This window comes from Osmerus eperlanus, chromosome 16, assembly GCF_963692335.1.
Source record: "Osmerus eperlanus chromosome 16, fOsmEpe2.1, whole genome shotgun sequence".
NCBI lineage: Eukaryota > Metazoa > Chordata > Actinopteri > Osmeriformes > Osmeridae > Osmerus > Osmerus eperlanus.
The window spans coordinates 3,704,036-3,717,862 of record NC_085033.1 but is presented as its reverse complement, the minus strand read 5'-3'; the positions used below and the strand labels follow the sequence as shown (position 1 = coordinate 3,717,862).

Below are 13,827 nucleotides of genomic sequence, written 5' to 3'. Positions count from 1 at the left end.
CATAGTGTCGGAGAATCAAGTCATCAAACGTTTGACCTTTGGCCTCTCACTGACCCCCAGGGGATGAGCTACCTGGAGGAGCGTCACCTGGTCCACAGGGACCTGGCTGCCAGGAACGTGCTGGTGAAGACCCCCCAACACGTCAAGATCACCGATTTTGGCCTGGCCAAGCTCCTCAACGCAGACGAGAAGGAGTATCACGCAGATGGAGGGAAGGTCTGCTCAAGAATTTGTGGCTTACACTGTTATTTATAGACTTTATTGCTGTGTTAGATTAGTATTTGCGGTGTAACAGCAGCCATCTGTGAAGGCATCTGTGCATTGATTTTTAACTGACTCTACAGGTACCAATCAAATGGATGGCACTTGAGTCCATTCTGCACAGGACATACACACACCAGAGTGATGTTTGGAGCTATGGTGAGTCAGCAAATCTATATTTGTTCTCCGGATTCCACAAAATACTGTGGAATGTCGAATGTGAAATGAATTGGAGTGTTGTCCCGATAATAGACTGTACTATACTTACAATAGGTTAGATAAGGACACTGAGACTGGCATGTGGGGAGCTTAAAGAAGCCACAGATTTAAAATACAGAGTACACGCACAAACAGGGACCCACAAAACACACACACACACACAGTGGGCATGTCTCCAGTTCCCTTGGGCTCGATAATGCCTTCCGCTCAGCAAGGCAAATACATCAGCAGCAACTCCTGACTGCATTGACAGACTTCCTCCCCTCCTCATCCCTTAAAAACGTCTCCCGCGCTGGAGGAACCTGCCAACTCCCACTCCTGGGGGGACCAGGCCAACTCAGTCATGTAGATGTTACTATATCGTGGAAACTACCTTCTACTAGTCTTCCACTGCGTGTCTCTATCTCTTCCAGCATCTCTGGAATTAAAACACAGTTGGTATTTAGAGTGCTATCATTACTGATACATATCATTACTGTTTCTTCTCCACCCAGGTGTGACGGTTTGGGAGTTGATGACGTTCGGGTCCAAGCCCTATGACGGCATACCTGCCAGTGAGATTGCTGGAGTGCTGGAGAAGGGGGAGAGACTGCCCCAGCCACCTATCTGCACCATAGACGTCTACATGATCATGGTCAAATGCAAGTTGGATGGATTCTTGGTTGATCTTGCCCACCTGTAATGTGAGACTAGGAATAGGATCAAGTGGTCCACAGATCTTCAATTAGGCAGGTTCCAAGAGTACAAAGGGGTCATCCGAAATAGTGGTCAAAAACAGGCAACGGTCAACAGGTGTAGAGGAGGAAATCTGTAGGGGAGTGGTCATGGGCAGGTCAAGGGTCAGAGACAGGAGCCAATGGGAGCAGAAGGTTAATCCAACAAACTAACTCGGGGTACACAGGTGTACATGGAAACAGGATCAGGAACTAGAACAAGAGCACAGGTAACTCCAATGACAGGGTGAACAGGCCCGTGTATAGGCCGACAGTAAGACAAGGCTTCACAAAGTGACTGTGGTGAGAGGGGATCTACATGCAGGTGGTGATTGGAGTTCAAAAACAGGTGATGAACTAAACAAGGAGTGCAACTTGAATTCGGAAGACGACCTCTGGGGACGAACAGGGGTTTGGCGGATGCTATACCACCCCAGCCCAGAGTTACTGGAGAGGGCTGACGGCTTGCGGAAACAGTCCATCACTACAAGTCGGTCACTGAATCAGCAAAAGAGTAAATCATATTTTCCTTGTTTGCCCTCCCTGCAGGTTGGATGATCGATGCGGACAGCAGGCCACGTTTCCGCGAGCTGATCGCCGAGTTCACCAAGATGGCGCGTGACCCGTCACGCTACCTCGTCATTCAGGTAACCCCGCCCACGCCGAAGGACCAATCGACACACGCGGCGTGTCCTCCCGTCGTCCTTGACTGCACGGCCCAGGTTATTCTGGTAATAAAGACGCTCGTCGTTTCCAGGGGGACGACCGGATGCACCTCCCCAGCCCCACGGACAACCGCTTCTACCGGAGTCTGATCAGCGGCGAGGACATGGAGGACGCCGTGGATGCAGACGAGTACCTGGTGCCCCAGCTTCACAGCTTCTTCAGCAGCCCCAGCACCTCCAGGACCCAGCTCCTCCACTCGGCGGTGGGTCACCGTCTCCCCCGCTTCCCCCCTGTCCCCTCACGGTTCCCCGACCCACTCGTCACCCACTCAGCCTACAACTTTTTTTTTTTGCACTGGAGAAATGCTTTTGAAACACCTTTTACGACAGGAAGTGGAGGAAATGACAACATTCCCATTGGGTCATATAAAGGAATGTCCTCCTATCCAGTTTTGTATTTATCTACTATATCACCTTTTTAATGGAGCTGTGCATATCATGAGAGAGTTAAGTTACTGGCTCATTTGGTACTGGGATCCATTCACATTTTTTGATTCACATTTTTGGAACGTCTTGGATGGAAACCAACAGCCCTGTGCTTGATAGTTGCCTGCAGGTTTGAGGTCATGCTGATGCATGCCCTGCTGATGCCTTGACTTCTTTGCCACTGCAGTGAAATTCAGTCACAAGAAACATATGGTGGTGATGGAAATGGAGTGAATTGAATCTTGCTCCACGTGGGTTTTACCTGGTTGAACCAAGTTGACCCCATCCCTCAGTTTCTGGTTAACTGTCACCGTGACGACTGACCCCCCCCCCCCCCCCGCCCCCGCCCCCGCCCCAACACACACACACACACACACAACCCCCCCGCCCCAACACACACACACCTCACCCCCGCTTCCTCCCAGGTGTCCTATGAATAATGGCAGTGGAGAGAAGGAGAAATCCTCTGCTCTATCTGTCTGTCTGTGAGAAAGCGAGAAGCCAGGGTTCTGTCTGGGCTCCATGCCTGCCTCTGAAAGCCTGGTTGCTCCAAAACCTTTCAAGTTTGATTACCTTTGCAGACTGCAGCACTTGTTAATGTTTTTTTGGGGCAGAATAAGACTGCAGTTTGGGAGAAACCTGCTTATGTAATACCACTGCCAGGACACAGCCTTTTATGGTCCGGGGGATTTTTACAGATGGTTGCCTATTTACAGTTCGATTTTCTCTTCAGTCTGTTGAAAATAATTACTTTGCCTTGGCTGTTTTGTCAATCTCTCCATTTTGGCCCATCTTCCATGCATGTCTCTGAAGATGATAGCCAATTTAACACTGACCTATCATTCAGGTTAAATAATACACACCTGTGTTTTTTCTGCAACAAAGATCTTATTGGATGTGATTGTTGTTGGTCTTGACACATTTTGAACATGTGTTGCAGAGCCTGAACAGCAGTATTGGAACGTGCCACAGCAGGAACGGGGTAAGTCAGAGATGTTTGGACAAACAATCACAAACACACTCTCTCTTCAATGTTTCTCCTGCGTAAACACAACAGTACCTTGGATAACATTATCTCATCTTTTGTAGCATGGGTTGTTCCCCGTCAGAGACGGAAGCATGGTTCTTCGCTATATTCCTGATCCCACAGACAGATTTTTAAACCAGGCCTTCCAACCAGCCCCAGGCAAGTGTTAAGAACCTCAACCTCTGATGACCACTCACGGTGTTGTGAGATTGTCTAGAGTACCATTTTTTTTTTTTTATCTTGAGCACACTCTTTAATTTGCGTGGTGGAGAAAAGAGCCATCTACTGGACATTGACAGTAGTGCATCATTGTCATCAGTATATTGGACTACATTTATGTACAGTAGGTCTGCTGGCTACCTGCATTTAAGATAAAATTGCTGTATTATCCCAAAGGAAACTGGATTAGGCAAATATGTACAGGAAGGTACCTGCTGTATAAGATTAAATAAGTAACTAAAGACAATATAGCAATCAGCCCCCAACAAACACAAGCCTGTATTGTACAAAAAGCATAAGGTTACAAAATATCACTCACAGTGTTCGTCCCTGACCCTAACTGGTGTTTAGGGCTTAACTGAACTGTTGGTAACCTTGCCCTCTCTCCTGACTAAAATATTTCCCCCCCACAGACTACATGAACCAAAATGGGGTTTCAGATATGCTGAACCCAGTGTATCAGCACCCTGGCCCCCCCCGTGGCCTCCTCCCCACCATCTCCTCAGACGACACAGAGACAGAATACCTGAACTGCTTTAAGAATGGAGCGGATGGGCCAGAGTACCTGAACGAGCTCCAGCCTGTGTTCCTGGCCCCCACCCCTAACAGCCCTGTAGTCCACAAAGTTCAGACAATCCAGCCTCAGAACAGCATGGACAACCCAGACTACCAGCAGGACTTTACCCCCACCTTCAAGACCCACGCCAACGGTCACATCCCATCTGCAGAGAACGCCGAGTACTTGGGCCCAAACTGATGGCTCCTCCCAGGAACTACAACTCCCAGAGGGGTGGGAAAGAGTCATAGAGGCATGCTCTCCATATTGTTTGGATAGGGCAGAATGTGTTGGTTTGGAGGGGCTTGTGGTATTGTGAGCAGCTCTGTTGTGTTATACAGTATACTGTATTATCCCTGCCTGAAGGTCTCTAGTGAGCCGTGCAGCTTTCAATTTCATTCAAATGTTGTAAGACGTGTACTGTCAAACTCTCATTTCAAAGCCTTTTATCAAACCTATATGGACAGACAAATTTGGGGAATGGTTGAATTCTCGGTTGGAACTGAGTGTGTTTGGAGGACTGAAACTACCACATTTGAATTAGGCTTACCATATACTGTACAGCACAATACTTTCAGATTGCCCGCTGTCAGAAATGGTCAATCAGTCACGATGTAGCACAGAATGCTGTGATGTGAATATGTTAGTTGAGACACTACTACCAGACAAGATGGTGCAATGGAAGTCAGAATTTCTGTTGTAAGTAATGACTGTGGCAGCTTACCCAACCACACAGTAATGGTACATGTAGAAATGAGATATGTGACTGGAAAACATTGGTCAGTGGTGGCAGTGTGTTGCTCCTGCATTGCAGGTAGATGTTTGGAGTTTACGGGACTTGAGACCCTGAATATTGCATCTACATGTGTTTGAGTGGTGTCTACAGAAAACAACATAGTTTAACGCAGGCTGGGCTGGTCCATTTAGTTTGGCGAACCAGGAGCTTTGGAGAAATGACAGAACTGATCCACAGAGATGGCCTAGTGAGCCTATCGTGGCCCTGCTGAGGGTTCCAAAACCCATATTATGATGCCCAGATGAGACGCATTGGCCCAGAGAAATAGCATCACTATTAGGACACCTCTGTGTGTATGTCAGACTCTAATATTTACATGGTCTCGATGCTTGTTGCCATTTTGTACAGTCTTAAGTACTGACTCAACTTCTATTGATCAGCTCAGTGCTTTGAAGTCATGTACTCTTGCAGGGACAGGACATTTAAATATGAATCTTTTTCCTAGTTTTAAAGGAACATAGTTGCTATTTGTGAGCCTACAGTACCATTGCAGATGTGACACAGGTACATAAAATGTGTGTGATAATACTGTGTACTATATATATTCAAATGGACACTTTGAACTTATTCTATCATTCCTTCTCTAGAACAGTCCTGCCACTTTATACATAAATATGCACTTCTTGAATTGTAATGATTTCATTTCTCGGTGAAAAGGAATAAAAGTTCTTTTTTTATTGAACTATGTCTCTTGTGTTTAAATATTTACAATGGGTCATGCAGTTATACAATGTCGATTTTTTGGAATTGAGGACAATAGGATACATGAATAATCATTCAAATGGATGGGAAAATAATAGAAGTCAGTAAAATAACCAGTTAAGAGGCTGGTGTTGGCTTTCACTTGGAAGTCCCTCTGAAAGATGAAGTTAGAGAACTAATTTGAAAATGTAAACAAGGCATTCCAAGACAGATGGACAAACAAACATAAATAAATCATGTCATGACACTAGTTGATTTATCTGTCCAGTAAAGGCTGGACTTGCAAGTCATCAATATAACCAGCTCCATCCTTAGGGACAGGTTAGATGCATTGAGACACACATGTCCACATATGTAATGTACATAATATCAGACATTAATTCATTTTGTAGATGAATATAAAGCCAGACCCTATATATATTGGGTCTAATGAAAAATAAGTACTCATAAGGCTAATAAATTAATGAAAAACCTTTCCAAAATTCTTTCGCATGTAAACAGCTATTGTTTGTCAAGATCCTAAACTGTCAAACGTCTAAGAAATCATTTTATTCCCATAAAAAGTTGGCTAAAAATATATATGTTAGTAGACATATTTGTCTTTATTTTGCATATTAATAATAAACTTATAAATAATTTAAAAGTTAGAATTGATGATGTCCAATAGGTGGCAGTAGACAGTTAATTTGTTTTCGTGAAGAAGAGAAAGGCAATAACAGGAAATGTTTTCGGTGTCGCAACGTCACTGCAGTGTCAGTGTAGGTATTTTGAAAAGAGGGATGGGACCCTTATCACAGAGAACACATTTCTCTTTGTTTTTCCTCTTGATAATTATAATAGAGGGGCAATATCAATGGGTAAGTGAATATCACTAATGAAACGATAAATTGTTGGCTAACCCATTTGCTAGCTAGCTAGTACTGTAGCACTAGTTAGATGTTAGCTTGCTATCAAGTTTACTTCAGAGCACTGTGTTGTTCTGATGAACTTTCTGTTCTAGCTCCGTAATGCGCAACAAAGAGAGAAGAGTATGTCAAATGTCAAATTTACAGTCAGATAGCGTGGATGAAATGCTGGGCAAAAGATCATGATATAACGATGCTTAGTTTTAATCATGTGATGTGAGCTCTTTGTGAGATTGCAAGCTAAGCATATCAGGCTAGCTGGCTAGCTAACGTAGGCAGCAAATGAGGCACAACTCATCATCCTTCTAACCTCCATGTCAAGTTAGACAACGCTAAACAACTCTATAACCATCAACTAGGCTACTTGTAGGATTCTATGATACTAGCTACTAGTATCATTGAAAGGGTCACGTCATTGTTACCCAATTTATAAGTCGACGGTTAACTACATGATCGTAATAGTTGAAAATGCATTGTGGTCCACATGTGGTCTTATCAAATGTCAAAAGTATTTAATACTGTACAGTAGACATCCTGACATGACTGGTTAAAAAGGCTAATCTACTAGTTAATGGTTATTCCAACTGACTCTAGCTTTTCCATCTGTTCAGAGTTGCAGTTTTTCCTTAAATCGCTTCCTCGCGTGACACAGGCAACTGTAATAAAGGAAATTGAGTACAACTGAGGAATACTGTATAGTAGCTAGTGGAATGTCCTGCCCGTCTCTTTACACAGGTTAGCTAATTACATAAGTGAGCTTAATGTTTTGTGATTCTCCAAAGCAGCTTACTCATCAAGCATGTTGCTGGGTGGGGGAGGATGGACACTTGTATAGACCGCAGCGTTAAACTGTGACAAACTAGGACTGAATTTGGATGCCACAAGGTGGCATCCAATTCATAATCCATTTCATAATCGTACGTGTTATTTGTCACTGAACATTTAAGTGGATAGAAGTTCTCAAACACCCCAGTTTGTAGATGGCAGTCTAAAGTTTCCCACAAAGTTTGATATTTTAGCCGGAGTGCTTCTGTAATTCAGGAACAAGCATAGAAGGATAAAACAGTTTGTAGAATCAATAAACTCCTTTTAGAAGAAAAAAAAAAGTGTACAAATGTCTAAATTGGACTGAGGACATGAATCATGAACATGTTTTAGAGGAAGTGAATGTTTATTCTTAGATATAACTCGAATGAGGCCCCATGGGACATATCTCATATCACGTTTTTGTGGAATAAATAGTAGTCAGAAAACCACCTGGCCTTTTAACCTTTGTGCTGCCTTCGGGTCACATGACCCAAAGGTTCACAACGAACCATCGTTGTGTTTACCCAATTTTACCCAATACAAAAACAAATAAATAGCATTTTCTTTTAACCTTCGCAATGTGGGGGGGTCTGAGACAGCCCGACGGTTAAAAGAAAATGCTTCACTTTGTTTTTGTATGCGGTAAAGTTGTCGCAATACGACGGTGGGTCACAATGACTGATGGGTCAGAATGACCCGAAGATAACACAATTAAAGCAGGCTAACCAAAATAATATGAGAGTGTCTTTCAATTTCTGATTGTCTCCAGGAACTTGAGAATAAACATTGTGAAATGTGTAGCCTATATTTCCTGGACATTTCCTCAGTAGTAGCACTGGTTTTGACTACAGTATCTTGGCTAATAACAAGCACAAACCCGGGTACACCTTAAGGTGGCTAAGAGGGTCATTATGATTTTATTGATTTGATAGCTTGGTGTTTGAATGTAATTAAACCTAATGTTAGTTTTCACCTGATTGTCATGATTTGTGATTGGATCAACGCCGTTTTAAAAAACGACCTCAAATAGAGATTGTAGCTTTCACAACCAGGGGTCATGCTGCTTTTGCTGTGTCACTTAGGTTCAAGCCCAGCACTGTGTGTGGTATGGAGAGTGTGGAGAGTCCGCCAAGGTCCAGGGGAAAAAGTACAACTGCAACTACACTGGCCCGCCTATACCACTCCCCCAGGAGGAGGAGGAACTGCTCGATGTAAGCTTACCCACAACCAGGAGGGCATACATCTGACATCTCATGTGTAGTGGGGGCCTTTTTTCTTGAAGTGTGATCATATTTGTTTGCTTTGCGATATCGTCTTCCCCCTTTCACCATGAAGTCAAGACAGATCTAAGTGTGGTTGTCCTGTTTGTGGGTGTGTAGGAGCTGTGTCCGGGGTATAAGTATGGGAACCTGAGTCTGTGCTGTGATGGCCAACAACTCCGCACACTCAAAGGAAGTCTCCAGCTGCCCCTTCAGTTTCTGTCTCGGTAGGAAATCATGCCTTCATGTGTCGGCGCCGACCTCAGCCTGTCTCCTTGTTGTAATCAATTGTTTTCAAGTCTCTGGCCGGGTGTTTACATTTTTTATAATTGTACAATCTTAAGAATACGTTTGACAGAATTGGCATAGTCTAAACAGCCCACTAGCGAATGCAAATGTGTTTTACGGTTGTTTTTGGTTTAATGGTTGACCGTTGCAATGTCATGGTGTCTTCTACGCCCTCTCTGTGTGAACTCTGTGCAGCTGCCCTGCCTGTTTTTACAACCTGATGAACCTGTTCTGTGAGCTGACATGCAGCCCCCACCAGAGTGAGTTCATCAAGGCCATCAATATCACCCACGACACTGACCCAGGCGCAACCAACAAGTCTAACGTGGTGGAAGTGGAGTACTACATCGGAGAGACCTTTGCTAATGGTGAGGTCTGTCGGAGTTAGAGGAACTGGCACACGCCAAGCACTGTTTTGGGTCACTGTTGGCTCTTAACACCCTTTGTTCTATTTGAGAAGTTGCATTCAGAGGCTTGGCGTGACATTCGGCAGAAGTATGGCTTAGTCAGTGCTAAGGGGAAGTTGTATGTGCGGAGGTTAAAAATGTCTTTGAATTTGGCAGCCATGTACAACGCGTGTAAGGACGTCCAAGCCCCGTCGAGCAACGTGAAGGCTCTTTCACTGCTGTGCGGCAAGGACGCCAGTGAATGTACCCCCACAAACTGGATCCAGTATATGTTTGACACCAGCAATGGCCAGAGCCCCTTCTCCATTGACCCCATCTTCTCAGGTAAAACAAGTCTAGAACATGGTCGCCTCCCATGTGAATAGGAATGCAAAAAGTACAAATCCCATTCTATCTTTCAGGTGAAGATCTGTATGTACTTTCTTTAAAAAAACCCGGCAACAACAAAAAGCTTTGTTTTGGGAGTATAGGGTTAACCATCACCCATGTCCACTGACGCTGCAGATGTGCCCGTGTCCAACATGACGCCCATGAACAACGCCACGTTTGGCTGCGCCCAGGTCCTGGACGACGGCTCGGGTCCCTGCTCCTGCCAGGACTGCAGCGCCGTCTGTGGCCCCACGCCCGTCCCTCCCCCCCGCCCCCCGCCCTGGACCATCCTGGGCATGGACGCCATGGTGGTCATCATGTGGGTCTCCTACATGGCCTTCCTCCTCCTCTTTGCCGGCGCCGCGGTCGGCGCGTGGGGCTACAGGTGAGGAAGGGCTGAAGGCTCACGCCGTCGACTGGGACTCAACTGGGAGCCGTTTGCGATTTTGAATGCACTGTTCTAACCATGGCTCATCCGGCTTTCATTGGTTCAGGAAAAGGACAATCATGTCAGAGTATGGGCCCATATTGGACAGCAACGACCCTCTCTCCCTGAACAACGATAGCATCGACCAAGGTACCCCCCCCCGCTTAGCAACGAAGCCTTTCGAACCTTGAACCTCTAAACTTGAGCCTGTGCTGGTGTACCATGACCTGGTCGCGGCAGCGTCCCTGACCCCCTAAATGTTACTTTTTCCCGCTGTTCCAGTTGACGCGACGTGCGGCGAGACGCTGGGCGAGCGCTTTGAGAACGCCCTGCGCATCCTGTTCACCCGCTGGGGCTCCTTCTGCGTGCGGCAGCCCCTCCTGGTGGTGCTGAGCAGCCTGGTCCTAGTGTCCGCCTGCTCAGGGGGCCTGGCCTACATGCGCATCACCACGGACCCGGTAGAGCTGTGGTCGTCTCCCAGCAGCCAGGCGCGCCAGGAGAAGGAGTACTTCGACAGCCACTTCGGGCCTTTCTTCCGGGCGGAGCAGATCATCATCACCACCACCGTCAACGCCAGCGTTGTCTACCAGCCCGTCCCTACCGGCTTGGACGTCCCCTTCCAATCCATCCTGGACATTAATGTCCTGCACCAGGTGAGGCAGACGCCTGCCCCAGAGGGGTTGGTGAGGTTTGTAGTTTATAAAAAAATTCTGTTCTGAGTAATCTTGAGAAATTGCGAAAGGCTGCAGAAGGCTTCCGTTTCGTGTTTCGCATTTCGTGACAAAATGTATTAAAAAAAAAACCTGCGTATATTGGTGCTTTAAGAAGCTAAGATTTGAGGTGTTGATTCAGGATGCCCTGTCAGGATGCCCTGTCAGGATGCCCTGTCAGGGTGCCCTGTCAGGATGCCCTGTCAGGATGCCCTGTCAGGATGCCCTGTCAGGATGCCCTGTCAGGATGCCCTGTCAGGATGCCCTGTCAGGATGCCCTGTCAGGATGCCCTGTCAGGATGCCCTGTCAGGATGCCCTGTCAGGATGCCCTGTCAGGATGCCCTGTGACATTTCTGCTGCAGTTCCAGCTGACTGTGTGACACTCTCCCCCTGTCCGGTCAGGTGTTGGACCTGCAGCTGGCCATTGAAGGCCTGGTGGCGTCCTACGGGGAGGAGAAGGTCACGCTCAAGGACATCTGCCTGGCGCCCCTGGCCCCCTACAACAACAACTGCACCATCCTCAGTGTCCTTAATTACTTCCAGAACAGTCACACGCAGCTGGACCGCGTCATCACTGATGACTTCTGGACCATAGCTGACTTCCACACCCACTTCCTCTACTGTGTCAGGTGACTATGCCTCTGCTAAGTACCGCTGCATTCCAGTGCACCTGCTGGACAGGAAATTACCTGGCTATATGCAGACCAGTCTCTCATTTCCTCTAACCATTTTTTCTTTTCTTTTCTTGAGGTGTTGAGAATAGGGGAATGTCTGCTGAGCATTGCACAATTTTCTCTCTCTGTCTCTCTGTGTCTCTCTGTCTCTCTGTATCTCTGTCTGTCTGTCTCTCTCTCTCTCTCTCTCTCTCTCTCTCTCTCTCTCTCTCTCTCTCTGTCTCTGTCTCTGTCCGTCTCTCTCTCGTTAGTTCGTTCGTTCTGTTCTTTTCAGAATGCTTTATTAGCATGACATTTTAACATATATATCATAACATTTTACAAGAAGTCTAACAGTAATAATATGGCAAAATAACAGTAACATAGTAAGTTGTGGACTGTAGAAAAGTAACAGATAAATGCATCTTACAGTAAGATATAGAAAGGTTTTAACAGACAAGGTTGATTCACTGTCCCTCAGGTTGTGACATTTAGATACATATCTAGCGGCAAGGCTTGCAGTAGGCCCTTCGCCCAGAGATATCCTTAATTTCTCATTTATGTCAAGTTCTGTGTAGTTTTCAATTAACTGGTTACATTTTTCCAGATATTGATCTCTTATACTTTCATACTTGTAACATCTCTGTCTCTCCCTCTGTCTCTCTGTCTGTCTGTCTGTCTTGTCTCTAACTACAAAAGGAAGCTCAGGCATTAAATACCATGTCTTATGTGTGTGAGATATCTGCCGGTGACACTGTGGTGACAGTTTGCTGATTTTTGTCCCTGTCTCCTCACCAGCGCTCCAGCCTCCCTGAACGACACCAGCCCCCTCCACGACCCCTGCATGGGCACCTTCGGAGGGCCCATCTTCCCCTGGCTGGCGCTAGGCGGCTATGACGGTTAGTTAGCCTCCAAACCACGTCATGTAAAGTGATTTGGGAACACATTTAGGTTTAGTTTTTTTGCGGGGGGGGGGGGGGGGGGGGGGATGCTGAAACACTAGACCTGCCGCTCCAATGTTTGCGTGGGCAGTTCTGCAGTAAACCATCGGAACTCTCCAGAGCTGTGTCCGCATAATTCCCTGACCGTTGCACTTACTGCACGTTTGTTTCCGTCCGCCGTAGCCACCAACTACAACAACGCCACAGCTCTGGTGATCACGTTTCCTGTCAACAACTACCACAACGACACTGTCCGGATAGGCAAAGCCCTGGCCTGGGAGAAAGAGTGAGCACCCATCCTCCCACACACACTGATCATGCACGTTCTGCGCTGTACATGCTGTGCCGCCATCTCCAAAACCACGTGGGGTTGCCGTACCGACCGTGCCCCCCTGCCCCCCCAGGTTCATCTCCTTCCTGAAGAGGTACGACAACCCCAACCTGACGCTCGCCTTCAACGCCGAGAGGAGCATCGAGGACGAGATCAACCGCGAGAGCGAGAGCGACCTCAGCACGGTGGTGGTCAGCTACGCCATCATGTTTGTCTACATCTCCCTGGCCCTGGGACACATCCACAGCCTGAGAAGACTGCTGGTGAGGCTGCACACACACACACACACACACACACACACACACACACACACACACACACTCGCTGAACCAGTCACTAGGATACAGGACTGTGTCTCAGTTTAGTCCTGGTCCTCCAGTATAGGACTGTATAGGATGAGAGGCTGAGCTATTATTCAGATGAGTTGGATGGCGACAGCTCTCGCTGTGTGTACTTAGACAACAGTCCTTCATAGACCAAGCAAGGTCGGTACCTGCTTCCCCCTGGCCGTGCAAATACTTCCCTTCACATCCATCTTTAGAGCATCGCAATCGATCACCTATTCAGTTGTAAACTGAACTAGTCTGACTTCCTCGATTGCTTCCAGGAGTTGGAAAACGAGGAAGTAGCCCTAAGCATAATAAGGAACATGTGGGGTAGTAAAGAACGTCTGACTCTTGATCTGGCGCCGTGCTCTCCGCACGTGCCATTCACGTCGGCACTCGGGAGAAAAGCCCCAAAACGACTCCCGCGTTAAACCCGCGGGTGGTGTTGTGCGTGTCCTGACCAGGTGGACTCCAAGGGTCTCCCTGGGCGTGGCGGGCATCCTGATCGTGCTGAGCTCCGTGGCGTGCTCGCTGGGCATCTTCAGCTACGCCGGCGTGCCCCTCACCCTCATCGTCATCGAGGTCATCCCCTTCCTGGTGCTGGCTGTGGGGGTGGACAACATCTTCATCATCGTGCAGACCTACCAGGTACCCTCTCCTGCTGGCCGCGGCTTCACCCAGAGGCCTGCCACACACACACACAAACACACACAGATGGATATGCATGCGTGTGCCGACGCTGTGCAGTCATGTTGTTGC

The 13,827-nt window shown here is 47.1% G+C and overlaps 2 protein-coding genes across 2 annotated transcripts in view; both read left to right on the top strand.

Moving 5' to 3' along the window:
* Nucleotides 1–5,624, top strand: part of egfra (epidermal growth factor receptor a (erythroblastic leukemia viral (v-erb-b) oncogene homolog, avian)) — a 29,063-nt gene extending 23,439 nt beyond the window's left edge. Inside the window, exons 21-28 of the mRNA XM_062482190.1 lie at nt 61–216; nt 345–420; nt 975–1,121; nt 1,743–1,840; nt 1,951–2,121; nt 3,285–3,326; nt 3,434–3,530; nt 4,004–5,624. Coding sequence (XP_062338174.1) covers nt 61–216; nt 345–420; nt 975–1,121; nt 1,743–1,840; nt 1,951–2,121; nt 3,285–3,326; nt 3,434–3,530; nt 4,004–4,347 — 1,131 coding nt within the window. The 3' untranslated portion in view covers nt 4,348–5,624. The remainder of the gene's footprint in view (nt 1–60; nt 217–344; nt 421–974; nt 1,122–1,742; nt 1,841–1,950; nt 2,122–3,284; nt 3,327–3,433; nt 3,531–4,003) is intronic.
* Nucleotides 5,625–6,379: 755 nt separating this feature from the next.
* The window catches only part of npc1 (Niemann-Pick disease, type C1), a 7,674-nt gene continuing 226 nt past the window's right edge, over nt 6,380–13,827 (top strand). Inside the window, exons 1-13 of the mRNA XM_062481497.1 lie at nt 6,380–6,501; nt 8,439–8,567; nt 8,736–8,842; nt 9,099–9,271; nt 9,467–9,634; nt 9,815–10,064; nt 10,174–10,256; nt 10,389–10,759; nt 11,220–11,446; nt 12,269–12,369; nt 12,595–12,697; nt 12,816–13,010; nt 13,545–13,716. Coding sequence (XP_062337481.1) covers nt 6,424–6,501; nt 8,439–8,567; nt 8,736–8,842; nt 9,099–9,271; nt 9,467–9,634; nt 9,815–10,064; nt 10,174–10,256; nt 10,389–10,759; nt 11,220–11,446; nt 12,269–12,369; nt 12,595–12,697; nt 12,816–13,010; nt 13,545–13,716 — 2,157 coding nt within the window. The 5' untranslated portion in view covers nt 6,380–6,423. The remainder of the gene's footprint in view (nt 6,502–8,438; nt 8,568–8,735; nt 8,843–9,098; nt 9,272–9,466; nt 9,635–9,814; nt 10,065–10,173; nt 10,257–10,388; nt 10,760–11,219; nt 11,447–12,268; nt 12,370–12,594; nt 12,698–12,815; nt 13,011–13,544; nt 13,717–13,827) is intronic.